Raw genomic sequence first — 22,547 nt, 5'->3', positions numbered from 1 at the left:
TTTTTCTGGAAGGTTGCCTATCTCCACTTCATTTAGTTGTTTTTCTGGGGTTTTATCTTGTTCCTTCATCTGGTACATAGCCCTCTGCCTTTTCATCTTGTCTGTCTTTCTGTGAATGTGGTTTTTGTTCCACAGGCTACAGGATTGTAGTTCTTGCTTCTGCTGTCTGCCGTCTGGTGGATGAGGCTATCTAAGAGGCTTGTGGAAGTTTCCTGATGGGAGAGACTGGTGGTGGGTAGAGCTGGCTGTTGCTCTGGTGGGCAGAGCTCAGTAAAACTTTAATCCACTTGACTGTTGATGGGTGGGGCTGGGTTCCCTCCCTGTTCGTTGTTTGGCCTGAGGCAACCCAACCCTGGAGCCTACCTGGGCTCTTTGGTGGGGCTAATGACAGACTCTGGAAGGGCTCTTGCCAAGGAGTACTTCCCAGAACTTCTGCTGCCAGTGTCCTTGTCTTCACATTGAGCCACAGCCACCCCCCGCATCTGCAGGAGGCCCTCCAACACTAGCAGGTAGGTCTGGTTCAGTCTCCCCTGGAGTCACTGCTCCTTCCCCTGGGTCCCGATGCGCACACTGCTTTGTGTGTGCCCTCCAAGAGTGCAGTCTCTGTTTCCCCTAGTCCTGTTGAAGTCCTGCAATCAATTCCCACTAGGCTTCACAGTCTGATTCTCTAGGAATTCCTCCTCCCGTTGCCTGACCCCCAGGTTGGGAAGCCTGACTTGGGGCTCAGAACCTTCACTCCAGTGGGTGGACTTCTGTGGTATACGTGTTCTCCAGTCTGTGAGTCACCCACCCAGCAGTTATGGGATTTGATTTTACTGTGATTGTGCCCCTCCTACTGTCTCATTGTGGCTTCTCCTTTGTCTTTGGATGTGGGGTATCTGTTTTGGTGAGTTCCAGTGTCTTCCTGTCGACGATTGTCCAGCAGCTAGTTGTGATTCTGGTGTTCTCACAAGAGGGAGTGAGAGCACGTCCTTCTACTCTGCCATCTTGGTTCCTCCTCTATTTTATTTTTATTTTTATTTTTGGCTGTGTTGCGTCTTTGTTGCTGCGTGCAGGCTTTCTCTAGTTGCAGTGAGCGGGGGCTACTCTTTGTTGCGGTGCTCGGGCTTCTCATTGTGGTGACTTCTCTTGTTGCAGAGCACAGGCTCTAGGCGCACAGGCTTCAGTAGCTGTGGCACATAGGCTCAGTAGTTGTCGCTCACGGGCTCTAGATTGCAGACTCAGTAGTTGTGGCGCATGGGTTTAGTTGCTCCACAGCATGTGGGATCTTCCCTGACCAGGGATCGAACCCATGTCCCCTGCATTGGCAGGCAGATTCTTAACCATTGCAGGGAAGCCCCCCAAAATTGTTTTTTATACTGTGAATTTATTTTGTTTGTAAAGAAGTAGACGGATTAAAAGAAAATAACTTAGTCTCCTATGCTATTTCTTACAAAACAAAATTCCAGACTTTTTTTCTAGAGAATTTTTTGAGTAGGAAATGTCTGTAGACTGTTTTCTTTTTTAGCATATTGTGTAAGAACACATTATTTGCTCAAATAAAAATTCCTGTTGAAATGTCTTTAAAAACATCTTTGAATAATTGCATAATACCATTTTTATTAAGTAAGAACTTAAATGGACCCAAGTTGTTTTGGATAAAACTCTTTCCGTCTCTTAAAGATGATACTATGGGAAGGAGTATAACTGGGGAAATGAGCTCAATTATCAGTGTTTTGCAGGGGAAAGGTTTTAGAGTGTTTTCTTCATAACACATAAGCTCTTTTGTGCCTTCTTATATCTTTTCATCACAGAGTAATTAAATGTTATTTATTGTGATGTAGGTGAAGGGCTGTTCATCTCTAAAATGAATTGCCTATAGAATTTGGCTGAATATGAGTTCGCACAGTTTTCAGAACTTAAGTATGGCTTCAAGTTGAATGATTGGAAGATGGAAAATCTTTAACTCCTTTATCATATGGTCAATTTCAAATATATTCTATTAATTTTATTAATAAAACCAGAAAGCATGATTTGTGGAATAGATTTACATTTTGCGAACTTACTGTGATGCTTTGATCTTATAGAGTTTCACAATTTATCTTCGTCTTTCTTTTTTTGTAATTGCTTGTCTTTTGAAAACATCTTCACAGAACTCTGACTTAAATTTGCAGAATCAAATTTCAGCTTCTGGTACTACTCTGAATGTATTGCCCTCTGAGCTCCCATACTTTTTCCTGTACTTTCTTTCTCCTTATCATCGTTGTAAACCAGTATATATTGAGTTCATATAGAAAGGTGGGAAAATATACTAGTACTTTATGTACATTATATTATTTAATCCTCAGAGTAACCCTTTGTGTGTCGTGTTATCTCTATTTTACAAATTAAAGAAAGTGATATTTAGGGAGATTTAGAAACTTGCCAAAGCTCAAAATAGATACTTGTGAAGTTTGGGTTTGAATCCAGTTCTGTTAGATTCTAAAACCTGTTTTCTTCCCACTAAGTTATTTGCTGTATATCTGTTTCATTGTTTTATATTATAATTGAAGTCTTGTGCTCATCTGGCTTCCCTACCAGATTATGACCTGCTCGAGGAGAAGGATCTTGTCTTATTCACATTTATATCTTCAGTGCCCATTACTGACCCCAGAACTTTTATAATGAGTGTTGAATGAAACACACTGACGTCACTGATATGGTAGCAGTGAGGCATGTGCTATGAAGTAGTTTCTCTAGTATAGACAGTTTCTAGGTTTACTGTGTCAGATACCTCCTACCCTTTCCATGTATTGCCATTTATATCTTTTCATTTATATCTTTTCATACACACCCTTGCATGCCCAAACACACACTCTTTCATCCTCATTAATCCTGTGAAAGTGAGAATTTTTGTCCTTCTTTTGTAGATCCAGAGAATCAAGATCTAGAAAAAATGAGACTTGCTTAAGGTCACACAACTAGTTAGTGGCAAATCTGGTATGCAAATCTAGGTTTTAGACTTATAATCATCTGCTCCAGGCTATCCATCTGTGCTAATGGAAACCTATACTTTATTTCCTAATATGTTTATTTGTTTATTGAGAAATGAAGGCAACAAAACACAGGTGTCCACAAATGGATTGTGTCTAAAAGGAGAGACCTTCTGTTGGAGTGATGAATGTACGCTCTTTGTTCTGTCTTTATAGTCTTTCACTTATTTTCCTTTATGAGGCCTAAAATATGGTTAGAATTTTAGTCAAGAGATAAAATAGCTCCAGCTAACAAACCATAGGAAGATTGAACCCATGACCATGTCATATTCTAATCAGCTGAGTATAAGAGTAGCAGGACTCATGGCACATGCAGAGGACTCAGCATTGAGACTTTGAAGTGATATGCTTTTTGAGTAGAAAGATTTGCTTTACCAGCACCTGAAAGAATGATACCTGCACAGGTAATCTGGTGTTTTCGTGTAGAATAATTATGTCAGCACAATTTATATGTTGTAATACAGGTATTAAAGTAAAAATTTATATCTTATACCTATACCTGTAATATGAATCATGCTATAAAGAGTACATTTAACTTATCTTAAACTTAAACATTTTTCACCTTCTGTGCCCATATCTTTTTTTTTTTCAGTAGAATTGTTTCCTAAATAAAATTGATCTTGGATCTGTGTGTCAGCATTTTTGACATGTTTGATAATATAATCATTTTTTAAAGTAATGCTAAAAGGACAGAAAGATTGGTAAAATTTGTGTAGATAGTATGTATGGTATTCAATTTTGAATTAGAAAGACTTTAGACCTTATAGGTTATCAGTACTTGAAGGTGCTAGTATTTTATATCCTTGTGTGGACAAATTGCCTCCGAATTTTAATCTGGAAAATCACTGGGATAACTGTTTGGAAAAGGATTACAACAACATGGCTTTTATATTTTTAATACTTCTACTACAGTTTCTATACAAATTATTAAATCTTGATTATAAAAGAGAAAATTAAGGTATAAACACATTATTGAGATAGCATGTGGGGATTATTCCCATGTTGTTTCTGTATTCAGTTTCATTCAGCCACAGTTGCAAAGCAGAAGTATGTAACATATCACTGGATTTTATTTTGTTTTATTAGCTCCTCAAGAGTTATTGATCTATGAAATGGCAGAGAATGGAAAAAATTGTGACCAGAGACGTGTAGCAATGAACAAGGAACAATATAATGGAAACTTCACAGGTGAAGTATGGTGGTTTGGAGGGAGAAGATCTATGGGTTTAAATGATATCTTTTCCATTGGAATAAATTAGAAATATATTATATCTAATATTTATTATCTTTTGTTAACAAAATAATATCTTATATAATAATACAGGATACATAAAATTCTTATAAATCTTGTAAAAGATTGATTATCTTTTGCTTCATCTTCATAGTAAATTAAATTATGGGTATATAAGGGCCTATGAGGGGATTTTTCACAGCGATAGCAGAAGCAGCCTGGCCATCAGCAGTGTTCTAGGTACAAGATTATTATTTTTTAATCTTGTGGTGTGGTAAGTATTTATTTGGCTTTGTTTGGCACTTAGTTTTATCATGCTATTTTGTAACTTTAGAAGTAGATTATAAATTTACTTATTACGCTAATCCTAATTTTATAATTATCCAAAAAGTCAGAATGTGATTATTGTGGATTTATTTTTAAATTTTAGTTTGAAACAAATAAATTTATATTTTAACCAAACTAGGAATTTGTGGTGAATTTCAGTATATTTGACTCTTATTCACACATTTACCCTGAAAATTACAGCTATTATATAGATGATTTAAGTAGGAACTTTCCTTTTTCTGTTTAAAAGAAAATGAAAGGTTTTCCTTTTCTGTTAATTGTAATGGTTTTCTTTTTAACTTCTAAATCGTTTGGCATCTCAAACACATTGCAAATAATACTTCAGCATGGTAATATTATATCATAGAAATTTTCTTCTATTAGTAGAATTGCAAGCTATTTGAAGTAGTAGTTTCCATTTGTTTGATTTGATCACTGCATTGCCTTGCAGAACGTATTTTGCAGCACTTATTGACTTTTGGGTTACTTTGGTTGTCAATAAGTTTTGCATCGTTTCAACAGGAGTTTCAGGATTTGGAAATAGACATTGCATATATCGTAGTCTCATCCCATTAGGAGCTTTTGCATGTTATTTTTTCTTTCCTTTCTTTCAACAAGCACATACATTTATGTATTCTTCCACTACTGCCCACCCCTTTGGAATTTAAAATTAATGTTAGAATGACACACTTTCTATTCTGTACCATGGTGTGTGTTGTTTGGGGTTTTTTACTTAATATTTCCTAGAGGTTGTACATGAAGAACTTATTCTTTGTTATGGCTGCTTAGTATTTCATTGTACAAGTCTATCATATTTTAATAGCTCCTCTGTCCTCTGGTGGTAACATTTGTTTATAATATTTTGCTAGAACCAATAACACTGTATTGAATAAACTTGTACAAAAGTCATTTCTCCTTACAGCTAATCATTCTTAGAAATGGAATTATTAGGTGACAGGGTATATGCATTTATAATTTCGAGAGATGATGCTGAGAGAGTTACTATTATTACCAATAATAACTAACCTTAATTGCACATATACATACATGTATTAACTCATTTAATCTTTACAAAACACTAAAAAGTAAGTACTATTTTTATCTTCATTTTAGAGAAGAGAAAACTGAGGCATAGAAAGGGTAATTAACTTACCCAAGATCACATGACTAGTAGATGGCAGTGCCAGGATTTGGAACCAAGTAGTTTGCATTCACGTTTTGAGCTCTAAACCACTTTGTTCTATGATATGGTGCTAAATTGCCCTTCATAGAAAGTGGGCTAATTTAGCATTCCAGTAATGTATAAGAAAAGAAACTTGTGTCCTGACAATAAAATAACTCCAAAAATAATGGTAAGAGTAGAACAGCAGGACATAGCCTAGACTTGTCACAATGTGAACCAGATTGTTTTTTGAGGTTTATATGCAGTCCTTCAGATGTGGGATGGGAAGGTAGGTGAATAATGAAAGTAACTGGAAAAAGTGAGCATCCTGTTTTAACTTCTACACTAATGTTTTTCAGATCCCTCTTCAGTGAATGAAAAGAAGAGGAGGGATCGGGAAGAAAGGCAGAATATTGTCCTGTGGAGACAGCCACTCGTTACCTTGCAGTATTTTTCTCTGGAAATCCTAGTAATCTTGAAGGAATGGACCTCAAGGTAAAGAGTCTTCCGTTTCCTTTTATATAAACCGTATTTACTAATTTTAGAAATCTTCAACAGTCTCCCTGCCACCTGCTCTATCAAAATGGGTTAATTAAATTTAGAATGTTATAGGAACATACTTATTTTCCTTTTTATGTGTAGTTTGAAGAAAAATAGATTAGGGAAACTTGTTGCTATTTGTTCACTGGATTGTTACAGTTGACCTTTGTCTCATGTTGAATCTTTTATGCAGAGGAGAGCACTGAAAACAAGAAGTTTTTTCTTCTGGCTTTACCTTCAGGAGAAATCAGGCCTGAGTACATTAAATACACTGATTCTTTAGTAGGTCAAGGTTCAGGATACGTGGCACTACTGATAGTTTGAGCCAATAAAAAAGGACTCTGCCATGGAAATTGTGTTCGATCTTTAAATTTAGTGCTTGTAAGCCCTGTTTCTGATATTGTAAAGAGCAAGTTGAACTTTTACTTGCCTTAATCATTTTCTGGTTTACTTTTCCAAGTTATCTGTAATAATATCTTACCTTTTTATGTGCTCACAGTTTATAAAGCATTTTGTAACACTTTTTTTTTTTTTTTGCGGTACGTGGGCCTCTCACTGTTGTGGCCTCTCCCGTTGCGGAGCACAGGCTCCGGACGCGCAGGCTCAGCGGCCATGGCTCACGGGCCCAGCCGCTCCGCAGCATGTGGGATCTTCCCGGACCGGGGCACAAACCCGTGTCCCCTGCATCAGCAGGCAGACTCTCAACCACTGCGCCACCAGGGAAGCCCTGTAACACTTTTTAAGTTCATTTGATCCTTATAGCAATTCCATGAAGAAGGTAAAATAAGTATATGATCATCATGATTTTAAAAACAAGAAACAGAATCAGATTGGTTGAGTGTCTTACTCAAAGTACAGTACTTAAGAGACTCTGATCCAAGTCCTCTGACTAAAGGCCAGTGCCCTTTCCATTATATCATAATGCCTGTCCCAATTAGAAGTTGGGATATGTATAAAAGACTAGTTTTGGGGTATGGGAAAGGCTATGATGGAATTTCTTTTTCTTTTTTTATAAAGTTGTTTATGTTTGCTTATTTATTTATTTATTTATGGCTGCACTGGGTCCTCGTTGCTGCGCAGGCTTTCTTTAGTCGCGGTGAGTGGCAGCCACTCTTCACTGCCGTGCGTGGGCCTCTCATCGTGGTGGCTTCTCTTGTTGCGGAGCATGGGCTCTAGGCACGGGGGCTTCAGTAGTTGTGGCGCACGGGCTTAGTTGCTCTGTGGCATGTGGGATCCTTCTGAACCAGGGCTCGAACCCGTGTTCCCCGCACTGGCAGGTGGATTCTTAACCAATTGCGCCACGAGGGAAGGCCCTACAATGGGGTTTCTAATAAGAAATTCGATTCTATACCCAAGTATCTGGTCTTGACCCCCTTCTGTACCCCCAAGAGACCATAATGTTTAAGAACAAAAGAGCTCAATCCAGCAAGAACAACTTCTAAAGCTGAGCTAAGTAACCTAATTGCTTCAATAAGAAATGTTTTCAGAGTGATGAATCCTGAAACTGAGACCATATTTCATTTTTTTTAATTTGTTTTTAAGATTATGGCATCGTCAAAGCGTTGTGGTGTCTTTTTTACTGCTGCTTGCTGTGCTTATAGCTACGTATTATGTTGAAGGAGCACATCAACAGGTAAGAGGTTCAGCACCTCTGTTTCTATTCTTGTACCTTCCCTAATCCCAGTTTCAAAATGGAGCTTTTGTGGATTTCATTGATTTTTTTAAAAAAATTTATCTCATAACTGGTATCTTAATGTCTTACTTTTAAGGCCAAATATTAAAAATATTCTTGTGGTAGTTCATGGCTGCTCAGCATTTATATTGGATATATATCATTCCTTTTCACCTTTAAGGATTTAAATGTAACTTTCCTAACAGTGTTTAGTCAAAGCAGCATGAATCCTTTAATCACTACCAAAGTCTTCATATTTTTTGTAACACACTCCTATGATCCATCCAAGCTGATATACTCATCCTAGATTGAAGGTTAGGTTTTATATGTATAGAGTGGGGGGAAGTTCACTTGCCTATCATCTGTACAGCATAAATGAAGGGAAAATAGGACATTTTGTTAATAACTTGATAAAATTGCAAAACGTTAATGTATTCTATTAGGAAATAGTTCTAAAATGGTATCATTTCATATTTTAGAGCAGTTTACCTCTAAATGCATCAAAATGCTGATGGTGATTATCTCTGGGGGGGTGGAGATTATGGGTAATTGTTTTTTATTTTACGCTTTTATGTTTTTCTAGTTGTCTGTAATAAACATATATTGCCTGTAAAATTAGAACAACAAATGGCATTAAAAATGGGGAGGGAAAAATTAAAAAATAAATTAAAAAAAATAAAAATGGGGAGGAGCAGCAGTTTACCTCTAATCAGAGAAGTTTTTATACTTATAAATGCAGTAGTTGTGGCTCACGGGCTTAGTTGCTCCGCGGCAAGTGGGATCCTCCTGGACCAGGGCTCGAACCTGTGTCCCCGGCATTGGCAGGCAGATTCTTAACCACTGCGCCACCAGGGAAGTCCCTATCATGCTTTCTTAAACAAAATTTTTATAACTTTTAAGTATCTTTAAATTTTTTATTCTCATAGTTATCAATAATTTGCATTTTTTGTATAAATGTCATTGTAATAATAGGACTTTTAAAATGTAGAAGTGAGCTTTAGTCCAGTTACATGATTTTTTTTGCCATCTCTGCTACCACATATTAGAGGAATTTGGACTCTTCAAGGAGCTTTTAATCTTAATACTTTCTTCCTATTGGAAACTTGGTTTGTTTTATTTTTATTATAGTTGATAAATACCATATTTCTGCTTAAGAATTCTGATTTTGTTTTCACCTCATCCCTTTTGTTTTTCAGTATGTGCAACGTATAGAGAAACAGTTTCTTTTGTATGCCTACTGGATAGGCTTAGGAATTTTGTCTTCTGTTGGGCTTGGAACAGGGCTGCACACCTTTCTGCTTTATCTGGTAAGAATAATTTTAATAAGCAAGATTGAAAGAGATTATGTTTTAATTGGTGCTTTTACTATAGAAGTTAAAACTCTAGGATTTTTACTTAATTACCTTTGTGGTTTATATGTATTCTAATCCTCAAGGCAGTGATTTGGAATTCTGTTTTGTTTTTCCTTTTGGGTTGAGAATTTAAAAAGAAAAGGGAGGCAGAACCCTTAGGCAAATGAGATTGTTTACTTATATTAATTCAGCCAGGAAATGTTTTTTCCTTCCAGATTTTGGAATAATGGTTCTCTTGCTTATGCAATTGTCTTTGTAATAGTTGAAGTTATTTAATTATACAAAATTCCATGTAAGACTTAGAATTAATTTGGTCAGTTATTTTCTCTGTTAATCTGCAAATGAGAAATGGTATCTTCCCTCACGTCCTCAAACACCATGTACATACTGGATAGTTATTTTGGTAATCTTATTGAGTGCAGTTAAAGAAGTATTACATGCGTATAGCTAATGCTTTCTTAAACTTTTAAATCAAAGTATAAAATGTACCCGTCCTAAAAAGTATTTTTTTTTACTTAGTTGAAATGAGAGAGATAAAAGATAGGTTTTCTTTGGGATATTTGCAAATATACTGAAATAATGGCAGGGCTAGGACTAGGAGGTGACAAGCAAGACATCTAGGGCATAGAATTTACATTGGCACTTTTAGGGTCATGTAAATGTGGGGTTGATGAGTGAATGCCTCATTAAATTTTGTGCCCTGGATGCCTCTCTTGTTTCACTCTATTCCTGTCTCTGAATAATATATTGAAAACAATTTCACATTTGAAAACAGCTTGATCTTGATGGAGAAAACAGGTGAAAAGTCACAGCAGTACTGATTCTGAATATAGTTCAACAGTTCAAACACTTCCAATCTCTGTGCTTCCGTGAATTCATTTCTGAAGCAGGTATGATAAATATTAAGAAATGATTATTCAGAAGGCTGCTGAATTAATGGTCTGAAGAATAATTTAAGAATTAATCTATAAGGGGGCTTCCCTGGTGGCGCAGTGGTTGGGAGTCCACCTGCCGATGCAGGGGACGCGGGTTCGTGCCCCAGTCCGGGAGGATCCCACAGGCCGCGGAGCGACGGGGCCCCTGAGCCATGGCCGCTGGGCCTGCGTGTCTGGAGCCTGTGCTCCGCAGCGGGAGGGGCCGCGGCAGTGGGAGGCCCGCGTACCGCAAAAAAAAAAAAAAAAAAAAGAAAAGAATTAACCTATAATACATAGCTTCTGTAAGTTTATGGGAGTTTAAAACATGGAATTTTAGAATTCCATTCATGATTGCTTGCTGATTTTATCCCAGATAGAAACATAAATCCTAGATAAGTAACCCATATCAGTGTTTCTTTAATAACTACATTCTAGAAGTATAATGCTATACTAGAGGTTGAGGCAGAGGGAAAAAAAGGAATTACAGGTTACAGGTTACCTTTCTGTTCTTTTCTAGACCTGTCCTCTTAGATTCCTTAGGAAAACCAGACTAAAGAACTCATTTGTAGCATTTGATTTATTTGGAAGTATTTGAAAAGCAACCCAGAGAACAGATTCTGCTGAATCTTAAAACGAATTCTAATGAACCGTATAATTCCCATAATAAGTAAGAATAAAGGAATTTGAAACATGGAAGTTTCATGTTTCCTGTTTCTTTTTATATCCTTGAGAAACCCTTATAAAATGTGTTGATGTGAAAACATTATTATTTTAATTCCACTGATCTATGTATCCAGTAGAGGATTTAAAACATATAAATAAGAATTTATTACAAAATTCATTTGCGGGAAAAGTCAAGTCTTTGTTTCCATAAACTAAGTAGTTATTTCTGCCCTTGATCAGAGTGCAGGTTTAAGGGAATGTAGTTAGATTTTTCACAAGTTTAGAAAGAATTCTTCAAGAGCTATTTGAAGGAAAGTATCACTCTCTCATTATACTCAGGGCCATATGTATTATACTAGTTAAGCAAGTGTGGAGATAAAATCAAGGAACATCTGAAGCTGTGTTGCATTATACATAAAAGCCATATAAAAACATTGTGGGATTATCATTGCTAATAATAAACTGGGGTCCAGAGTGGATCAGGCCATGTGTTTCAGAATTAGGTTAATTTGATTTCTGTTTGTGAGTAGCATTTAGAATTATTTTAAATGCCCTAAAATTAAATAGAAGCAAAATAACCAGATTTGTGTTTTATGAATATATAATTCTGGCTATAGTGTGGGTGATAGATCGAAGGTGGAAGAGAAAATGGTCAGTTAATGGTAATCCTTCTGAGGACACAGGCTTCCATGGAGGTAGCAAGAAGTATGGAGAGGAAGAGGTATTTACTAAAAAAAAGAATATGCAGAGAAACTAAGCAGAGTGAAGGCAAAAGGTGGCATAAACCTTTAATATTTCAAGAGAGTGGTTGGAGTGGCAGTGGCACTGGATAAAACAGGGCAAATCTTAGGGAAATTTTATTTGTTTAGTGTGGAGGAAGAAGGAGCCAAAGATTACTGTTGGTTTTTGACTTAAGTGAGAAGATGTTGTTACCATTAACTGAATAGAAACCTGTCATGTGGTCACTTGTTCATTCAGTACACAGTGTAAGTTCTGAAAAGAGAAATTTAAACGGATTTGTAATTATGTTGCAAGGTAGATGAGATCTTCACCTGATCCCAGTGGGTTGCTGGTGCCAGTGGTTGGATGGAAAGGAAAGGGAAATTTGTAAAGGACTAAGAACACTTTCTTTTCCTTTCTCTTTTTAATTAATAGGCTTTATTTTTCAGACCAGTTTTAGGTTTATACAAAAATTGAGCAGAAAGGATAGACTTCCCATATACCTTTACACATACACAGACACGCACACAGAGCATTTCCCTATTTTTTTTTAACGTGAGGTATAATTGACATACAACATTGTATTTCAGCTGTACAACATAATGATAGTTTCTCCTATTATTAGTATTATTAATATTATATTTTTCACAAGTCTAATGATTAATTAGTGTTATTTCCCCTATTATCTCGCTTTACTGTGGTACATTTGTTACAACTGAGGAACCAATACTGATACATTACTAACTAAAGCCCATTGTTTACATTAGAGTTCACTCTGTGTTCTATAGTTCTGTGGGTTTTGACAAGGGCTTAATGTTATGCATTCTCCATTACAGTGTCACAGAATAGTTTCACTTCCCTAAAAATACCCTGTGCTACACCTGTTTATTCCTATGCTTCTCCTTCCCCCTATCCACAAACCCTTAGAAACCACTGATCTTTTACTATCTGTATAAGTTTTGGCTTTGTTCAGAATGTCATATAGTTGGGATTATGCAGTATGTGCCTTTTTCTGCCTGGCTTTTTTCGCTTAGCAATATGGTTTTAAAGTTCCTCTGTGGTCATACAGAGTGAAGTGAGTCAGAAAGAGAAAGACAAATACCATATGCTAACACATATATATGGAATCTAAGAAGAAAAAAAAATGTCATGAAGAACCTAGGGGTAAGACGGGAATAAAGACACAGACCTACTAGAGAATGGACTTGAGGATATGGGGAGGGGGAAGGGTAAGCTGTGACAAAGTGAGAGAGTGGCATGGACATATATACACTAACAAACGTAAAATAGATAGCTAGTGGGAAGCAGCCGCATAGCACAGGGAGATCAGCTCAGTGGTTTGTGATCACCTAGAGGGGTGGGATAAGGAAGGTGGGAGGGAGGGAGACGCAAGAGGGAAGAGATATGGGAACATATGTATATGTATAACTGATTCACTTTGTTATAAAGCAGAAACTAACACACCATTGTAAAGCAATTATACTCCAATAAAGATGTTAAAAAAAAAATAAAGTTCCTCTGTGTCTTCATGGCTTGATACCTCATTTCTTTTTATTGCTGAATAATATTCCATTTTCTGGATGTACCACCACAGTTTGTTTATCCATTCACTTATTGAAGTATGTCATTGTTGTTTCCAAGTTATGGCAATTAGGAATAAAGATGCTGTAAACATTCATGTGCAAGTTTTGGGGGGTATATAAGAATTCTACTCATTTGCGTAAATACCTAGGGGCATGGTTTGTGGATTGTGTATGTTAATTGGTGATATATAGGAAAGCAATTGACTTTTGTGTATTTAGCTTGTATTCCGTAACCTTGCTGTAATCACTTAATAGTTTCAGGACTTTGTTGTCAATTCTTTAGGATTTTCTATATAGATAACCATGTTGTCTGCAAATACAGTTTTACTTCTTCTCAGTCTGTATACCCTTTCTTTTTTTTCCCCCCTGTCTTATTGCATTAGCTAGGTCTTCCAGTCTGATGTTGAAGTGGTGAGAGGGACATTCTCCCTTGTTCCCAACCTTAATGGGGAAGCCTTTACTTTCTCACCATTAAGTATCATGTTAGCTGTAGGTTTTTGTAGATTTTCTTATCAAGTTGATAAAGCTCACTTTTATTCCTAGTTTGCTGCGAGTTGTGTTTGTTTTGGGGATTTTTTTTTTTTTTGAGAGTTTTTATCACGAATGAGTGTTGATTTTGCCAAAAGAACACTTTTTTAGACAATAGTGATCAAAAATGGATAAAAGGGGGGCTTCCCTGGTGGCGCAGTGGTTGAGAGTCCGCCTGCCGATGCAGGGGACACGGGTTCGTGCCCCGGTCCGGGAGGATCCCACATGCCGCGGAGCGGCTGGTCCCGTGAGCCATGGCCGCTGAACCTGCGCGTCCGGAGCCTGTGCTCCACAACGGGAGAGGCCACAGCGGTGAGAGGCCCGCGTACTGCAAAAAAAAAAAAAAAAGGATAAAAGGCCAATATAGCAAACAAATTCAGTATGTAAAGGCTTGAAGAGCAGTATGTTAATGTTAAAAAGAAATATAAAGAGATACCCAGCATATGCCATTTCCATTTGAGCAGATTATCTTTAGTTCTTAGATCTGTTAGTTCTTGGACACAGGATTCCTTCCAGGATTCCCTAGGTATAACACGGAAAATGAAGGAAAACAAGCATTTGCAAAAAATAATTTTTAGGGAAGTCAAACAAAAGGAAGATAAAAGACGTCATTGGTTTTTGTTTATTTTCAATTACCTGGTTGGGATGGAAGTCAGATTACAAGAAGTTAACCATAGCTACTACTACTACTAATACTGAAAATGGCAAACATTTTCATCATCATTGTCATCAGAGTAATTCTAGTTGAAATCAGTTCTATTTTTTTTTTTAAATAAATTTATTTATTTATTTATTTTTGGCTGCGTTGGGTCTTCGTTGCTGTGCATGGGCTTTCTCTAGTTGTGGCAAGGGAGGGCTACTCTTCATTGCGGTGAGCAGGCTTCTCATTGTGGTGGCTTCTCTTGTTGTGGAGCATGGGCTCTAGGCGCGTGGGCTTTAGTAGCTGTGGCATGCGGGCTCAGTAGTTGTGGCTTATGGGCCCTAGAGTGCAGGTTCAGTAGTTGTGGCACACAGGCTTAGTTGTTCCGCGGCATGTGGGATCTTCCTGGACCAGGGATCGAACCTGTGTCCCCTGCATTGGCAGGCAGATTCTTAACCACTGCGCCACCAGGGAAGTCCCAGTTTATTATTTTTTATCCATATTTGGTATTCATTTTTGTGGGGAGATGTTGCATCCCCATCCTGTTGAACTCCAGCCATATGATTTGCTTTGAAATGTGAGCATAAGTGATAGGTGTTGCTTCCTGGCAGATGCTTCAAGGTTTGTCATACTGTCTTTCACCTGGAGCCTGAGTCTCTGACTGTGATGAACAGATTCCCTTTGCTAGCCTCTGATGGATATGTAGAGTAAGGGAGAAATAAATTTAGTTGTCTTAAGCTACTGAGATTTTGGGGCTGTTTGTTGTTAAAACCTATCCTGACTGATAGACTAGCTAACACTTACTGAATGTTTTCCCATGCTAGGCTTTTTGCTCAGCACTTTACATGAATTATGTCATGTAGTCCTCCCAAGAGCCACGGTAGTCAATAACCAATAGTGTAGCAAATGTATAGTAAAAAAATTTCATGAGTAAGTATAGACTGTGCATTTGTGAACTTTGGCAATTATGGAGAAAAATAGCCAGGAAACCAAAGGCAAAGCAGAATCGAATAAAGGTTTAAGAATTTGATCTCTGTTATTATTTAAGAAGCTATTCAAAACTCTGGTTAGATTTTTAAAACATAACATTTTCTTGGTGATAGATGGTTGACACAGTTTTATCCTTATAGATCACCATTCCTTTTGTTTTATATTTGTCAAATGTGATTGTATCTGGAAAGTCCTAATTACACCTCCTTTCATTTATGAGCCCTTACATAATCACTTAGGGAGATGTGACGTTAACATTCTCATGTCATACATTTTTGTGCTGATGAAATAGGCACTCTTTCCATATACCCATATAACTCCTCAGTCAAGAAAGCAATTAACTATATTAGGAGAGAAGTCTGGTCAGAAAAATGATCCTTCTTTTGACAATAATTTACAGCAAAACAGGTGAAAAAGAAACTGAGTTTAACAAAGGGAAAAGATTTAATTCATTCTCGATCATGGTTCTCTTTACTGGAAATTATGGCTTTAAAGTGAAATAGGAACATTTTTCCTGCATAGACAGACTTTCTCAATTACGTTCTTCCCAGCATGGAAGTTAACCTCTTTTGGAAGTAATCATTTAGTTAATTTTAACTCATTGTGCAACTAAATGGTGATTACAAATGTTACTGTATTTCCTTAAATATTATATACCTATATATCTGTCTTTAAAATGGAAAAGTTACCTTGATTTTTAAGTTTATCAATCAACAATTTCATTTATATTTTTAGATATAATTGAAAAGTTTTAACTTAATTCAGATGTCCTGAAAATTGTCATCACTTCTTTAAACATTAGATGTAAAAATAGTTGTTTGATTAAATTTTAAAATTAAATTTAGTGAAAATCAACAAGGAAGAATGACTACTATCAAATTTTGTAAATTGATTTGGGAAATCTAGTAGTTTGCCGAGAACAGATATGTAGCCACAAAGGAAGAGTTAGATACTGTTTATGCAGGAATAGTGATTGCTAACCAGAGAGGAAGAGGTGAAGGGGAAAGTGAATGGACTCCTCTTCTCAAGGCTCAAGGGGTGTTGGTTGGGCCTCTAGGTTAGTTGGTTTGTTCCATTAATTCTAACAGTCAACACATGGGCTTCAGGAGGGCTGTTAATTCCCTGAACACTATACTTGTTATGTGTCTTCGCAAATATGCATCTTTCTGGCAGAAAGGGCCTATAGTATTAGATTCTCCAGATTCTGTAACCCATAAAATGTTAAGAACCACTCTTATAGGACTTTTTTTTCTAACTATGGCTATATTAGTTTGCCACTAGGTGGCATTGCTAATACAACCAATATACTATACTATATTTGCAGGTTCTATTCTGGATAAATATGAAGCCCTCAAATAAATTAGAGGCATATTCTATTATTTATCTGTATTTATGACTATATAATGCCAAGTAATGCATGTGAATGAAAATAAGTTTTCTTAATAGTTTTGCACATTCATTAATTAGTTTCACAGTTATTAGACTTTCCATTGTGATATATATTTACATGCAGGACATACTCCCATGGCATGCATAGTTTCAGATGTAATGCCATAATTCTATCTTTTTCTTTAATATTTAAGAATATGCAGTTGATGGAGGGTGATTTTGTTATGGGACTAAAATCTTTTATTCCTATCATGGGAGATACTTAATAGGGCATATTCAGAGCTGGATTTGAATGCATAGTCAGATATTACGAACTCTGTGATATTTGGCAAATATCTTAACTTTTTAAGCCTCAGTTTATTCAACTGTAAATGGAAAAGATAATAATAGTACCTATCTCATAAGGCTGTTTGGAGGATTAAATGAAATAAAACATGTACACTTTTCATTCAGTGGCTAGTATATATAAGGTGCTCAGTAAATGTTAAGCGACTATTATAATAATTATTGTCATTTTTCTTGCTCTGATTTTATTTTTAAAACAATCATTTTCAATTTTCCTGCTTTAGCTATGATTCTTAAGAAACTATAAGCAAAATTTCCCACAATTGATTTTAATGTAGCAGAATGTAATACCATAGTTGAAAACCGCAGATTACTGTTCCATTTTCAGTGACAATAGATTAGGCCGTTTGGATCAACTTGCTTGTGAAAGTATCTTAAAAAGTTGATAAAAATTTAAAACATCTGTTTAAAGCCACCATAGAGATAAAAAGATAGCAGAGAATTACAAGGCCAACATCTAGATTAAAGGGGAAACCCAGAGAGGTGAAACCAGTTAAGTATATGGCCTTAATAAACCTGCAGGCTTTGGATTGGAACCTGATGGGCCACACTTTAAACATAAGGATGAACTAGATACAAATCAGCCCACACAGGGACTGAAGCTCAGGCTAAATCTTAAGTCTCGAGGAAAATAAAATAATCCTAGGCATCACATTATATTTAAAAAAAAAAAGTCTAGCACTCAATCAAAAGGAATCAGATATCTGAAGCAACATGATAATTTGGTCGAAACAAGAAATAAGAGAAATAGATCCATAGGGGATCTATTTAATGAAGTTATTAGATGTATACTTTAATCCAAAATCAATGTGTTTCAAGGAAGTAAAAAACAAGTTTGAGTATTTTTGCAGAGATTGAAAACTACAGAGGAGAGCAAGTGAAAATTTTGAATTAAAAAAACATTATCTGAAATGAAGAACTCAATTAATGGACTTCAGTAGACAGCAGCTAAGACAGGACTAATAAACTGCAAAATCGGCCAGAGAAAAATATCCAGAACAAAAAAAGAGAGATGGAGAAAAAGACATACTATCTTCAGAGGAATTTCAGTAAGACTGATTTGCTGTCATTGATTTTTTTTTGTTTCAGAGATGAAGGACAATTTATTTTTCACAGCAATAGCAGTAGCAAGTGCATCAGCTTTTTTTTTTTAATTGGGGTATAGTTGCTTTACAATGTTGTGTTAGTTTCTGCTGTACAGCGAGGTGAATCAGCTATATGTATACATATATCCCCTCTTTTTTGGATTTCCTTGCCATTTAGGTCACCACAGAACATTGAGTAGAGTAAAAGTCAGCTGACAGTGGAATATCTTTAAAGGTCTAAAAGAAAATAACTACCAACAGAAGATATTCAAAGTGTGCCCTGAACAGTATAAAATAAAGATACTTTCAGAAAAACAGAGCAGTTTGCCACCAGCAAACATGCTCTAAAGGAAATACTAAAAAGTGTTCTTTGAATGGAAGGAAAGTGATTCTAGATTGAAGCTCAGATTCAGGAACGAATAAAGATTAAGAAAAGGGTATATATATGGGTAAATTTAAATTAAGATTGATATTATGGTTTTTTTTCTTTTTTTGTTTTGTCTTTCTATTTTTTTGACATTATGGTTTTTAAATTTATTTTATTTATTTATTTTTGGCTGCGTTGGGTCTTCGTTGCTGCGTGCGGGCTTTCTCTAGTTGTGGTGAGCAGGGGCTTCTCATTGTGGTGGCTTCTCTTGTTGTGGAGCACGGGCTCTAGGCGCACAGGCTTCAGTAGTTGTGGCTCGCGGGCTCTAGAACGCAGGCTCAGTGGTTGCAGCGCATGGGCTTAGTTGCTCCGCGGCATGTGGGATCTTCCCTGACCAGGGCTCGAACCCGTGTCCCCTGCATTGGCAGGTGGATTCTTAACCACTGCGCCACCAGGGAAGCCCAACATTATGTTTTTAATGATAATGTAGTGATAATGTTTTGAGAGGTTTAAAGTATTTAGAGGGAATTAAAATACATCATCTGCAAATCACATGTGGAGTAATGGAAATTAAATTATTCTAAAGTCTTTGCATTGCCCTAGAAAAGGTAAGATATTAATTTATATGCCATTAATTAATAAAGATCTGTATTATAATCTTTAGGGTAAGTAGTACAAGAATATATAACTATCAAGCTAATAGGCACAAGTAAAAACCAAGTAATTTTTAAAAAGCCAAGCCAAAAGAAGGAAAGAAAGCAGACAAAAGGAACATAGAACAGGCAGGATAAGTAGTAAGCATTCAGTGGTATACTTAAATCCAAATATATCAATAAATGGAATAAATGTTTCTTCCAGTTATCCAAATAAATATTTTAAAATATTCAGCTATTTGCTAAATCCAGCCTTCATACCTAAAATATACACAGAAAGATTAACGGTAAAGGATGGAAAAAGATGAGCCATTTGATGCCAACCAAGAAGCAGCTCATGTAGTTATATTGAAATCAAAGTAAAGTATGAGGCAAGAAGAGTTAATAGATAGAATGTGTTTGTTGGTAATAATTAAAGACTCCGTTCACCAGGAAGATATAACAGGTCTAAATTTGTATTTAATAATATATACTCAACTTATGGAAAGCAGAACTTGGCAGAAATTTAGAGAAGGAGATAACTTCCACAAACTTGGAGAATAGGGAAGTGTAACACAGTTACTGGCTATACGGTCAACGTGTATGTAACAACTGTGTTTCTGTATACTACAATAAACATTTAGAGTGAAAATTTTGGAAAGCATCATTTATAATAACATTTTTTTGAAAAGCAAATACTTAGGAATAAATCTAACAAAAGATGTGCTTGGCCTCTATATAAAATTATAAAATATTGTTGGAAGCAAAAAGATTTAGGTAACAGAAGGTATATATTATTTTCATGGATTAGAAGACACAATATTGTAGCTGTTCTTCCCAATTTTGTTTACATAATCAATGCAATATCAGTCAAAACTTGAGTAGGTATTTTTGTAGAAATTGACAAAGTAATTGAAAAAAGATTTTCATCCTTGCAGCTTTGCAGTAAATCTTGATAACCAATAGGATGTGTCCCTCTTGTGTGTTTCTAATATTTCTTGATCTGGATAAAGGATACCTGTGTCTGAAATAATTCATTAAGATGATTGCATTATGCACTTTTCTATATGTACTATACTTAAATAAATACTCTGTTTTAGTACATCTGCTCTTTTGTTTTAGAATTTTGAAGTCATTTTGCGTAAATACACCTGTAATAGATGTTTAATTCGTGAGCTAATTTTGTCTGGCAAGTAGTGCAAGTTTACTGATTTCATTCATTTACTTTACTCGTGTTTTTTGTAAGTAGATCAGATGCAAAAAAAGGTTCTGTGGCTGGTAAATTTTTCTAAGATCATACCTTCTAAGCCCTCTTCTCTTGGATACTAATTTCCAGAAATCCATTAACGAATTTATTTTAGTCTTAGCATGTATGTAGCAGGTTTCCATTCCAGGCCATCCAGGAATGCTTATTTACTAGTGGAAATAATGCCCAGAGTGAAAACAAGTTAATGAAGAGAACATGGCTGCTGTTAACCTCTTTGTTGTATCTCTGTGTTTGAATGTGTCAAAATTTTCACCTTAATAATGATTTGACCCAAGGGGAGGCAGCCCAGGGGCAGCACTTTTGCTGAAAAGGGACCGTAAAGGGATAGTAAATATTTTAGGCTTGCGGGCTAGGCAATCTCTTTTGTAACTCCTCAGATCTGTCATGGTAATAAGAAAGCATCCAGGGACAGTGTGTAGGAATGAATGTGACTGTTTTCCAGTCAACCTTTATTCACAAAGAGAGGTAGCCGACTGGATTTGATCTGCCGGCTGTAGTTTGCTAACCGTTGCTCTAACTCATGGGATGACAGTAGTACACCAGAAGAAGCATATTGAGCTTGGGAGCCTTAGTGAGCTAGCCACCCTCTAAGGATTTTTACGTGAACGTTATGCATTTGATTCCTCCATTTGCCAAAAAAGGATTAGCACTTCTCCCAGATCATAATATTAGACTTAACATGATGTTTTAGAAGAGAATATAGTTGTGTGAGTGCTTGAGTGGTCTGTAAGACCATCAAGGGGAAAAAAAAAACAACTTTTCATGAAGAGAAAAGTAAAAGAATTTCTTCCAAATGAGCTGCCTGATGACAGCAAAATTTAGTTCTAATCTCATGTTTTAAACCATTGATGTGTGCAATTATTAAATACCGGTCTTCACAACACAGCACTTATTTAGAGAAATAAATAATTTGTGGATTACGTTTAGATTGATACAAACAATTAGGAGAAGTGATAGGGTAATTTCAGTAGCCACCTTAAAATTATTTCCCATTACTAGAATATATGATTCATAATATATTTATAATAATAACCTGGTAAAAAACCAGTTTAACAGGAACTTTGGTACTTCATAATGAGAAATATATCTCAGACATGCTCCTTATATGCATTCACGTTATTATTCCTCAAGTTATAAGACAAGCAGATGATTTAAGAGCCATTTGTAAACTGTATGCCATTAATGATTATAATGTCTGTTCTATTTCACAGTAACAAAGGAAATGAGTCCTTCGGCAGGAATTTACAAATAATGTGGTACATGAACAGTTTTTGACACTAGGTGGAGCAGTTTCCCGGAGAAAGGCTTCCCAAGCCCTATATTCCTTTCAAAATAAGCCCAGCTCTTAGACAAAGAACTCTGAGAACAAAAACTATCAGCAATCATTAAAAACTGTTAAAGGCACTCAAATATTGAGCTATAAATAGAAGGCTGAATATATTTTGCAGATAATTTTTCTCTTTGTCATATATTTTAACCACTGAATTCTCTCACCTTTGGGGATCAAAATGGTAGGGATTTTCTTTTTTTTTTTTTAATTTTTATTTATTTATTTTTGGTTCTTCGTTTCTGTGCGAGGGCTTTCTCTAGTTGCGGCAAGCGGGGGCCACTCTTCATCGTGGTGCGCGGGCCTCTCATTATCGCGGCCTCTCTTGTTGCGGAGCACAGGCTCCAGACGCGCAGGCTCAGTAGTTGTGGCTCATGGGCCCAGTTGCTCCGCGGCATGTGGGATCCTCCCAGACCAGGGCTCGAACCCGTGTCCCCTGCGTTAGCAGACAGATTCTCAGCCACTGCGCCACCAGGGAAGCCCTGGTAGGGATTTTCACATTAGAACTGCCCTATCTAGATGGCAGTTGGTATGTAGAAAAGTTTGGGAACTATTCAGTTACATTGTAGAGTAGATCAAGGTTTATAAGAAGATATAACATCAAGACATTATTATCTGAATGGTATTTATGAGTCATTTGTTTAATATGACGATTTTAAATTAAGAATATAGTTTTACAGATAAAAATTGGTAGTTTAAATTCACTGGAATTAAGTTAGTAGATGTCAAGGGTGTTTTAAGTACCATGAGAAACCATGGCCATAAAACTGTAAGTTCAGAATGCAGTTATCAGATGTAAAAA

The 22,547-nt window shown here is 36.3% G+C and overlaps 1 protein-coding gene across 2 annotated transcripts in view; it reads left to right on the top strand.

The window, feature by feature from the left end:
- The window catches only part of VMP1 (vacuole membrane protein 1), a 126,975-nt gene that overhangs the window by 21,463 nt on the left and 82,965 nt on the right, over positions 1 to 22,547 (top strand). For both annotated transcript variants that reach the window (XM_059997114.1, XM_059997115.1), the window contains exons 2-5: positions 4,098 to 4,199; positions 6,091 to 6,226; positions 7,814 to 7,904; positions 9,140 to 9,250. In XM_059997114.1, coding sequence (XP_059853097.1) covers positions 4,124 to 4,199; positions 6,091 to 6,226; positions 7,814 to 7,904; positions 9,140 to 9,250 — 414 coding nt within the window. In that variant the 5' untranslated portion in view covers positions 4,098 to 4,123. The remainder of the gene's footprint in view (positions 1 to 4,097; positions 4,200 to 6,090; positions 6,227 to 7,813; positions 7,905 to 9,139; positions 9,251 to 22,547) is intronic.

This window comes from Delphinus delphis, chromosome 19 (genome assembly GCF_949987515.2).
Source record: "Delphinus delphis chromosome 19, mDelDel1.2, whole genome shotgun sequence".
Taxonomy (NCBI): Eukaryota; Metazoa; Chordata; class Mammalia; order Artiodactyla; family Delphinidae; genus Delphinus; species Delphinus delphis.
This window is presented reverse-complemented; position numbering and strand designations above follow the sequence as displayed.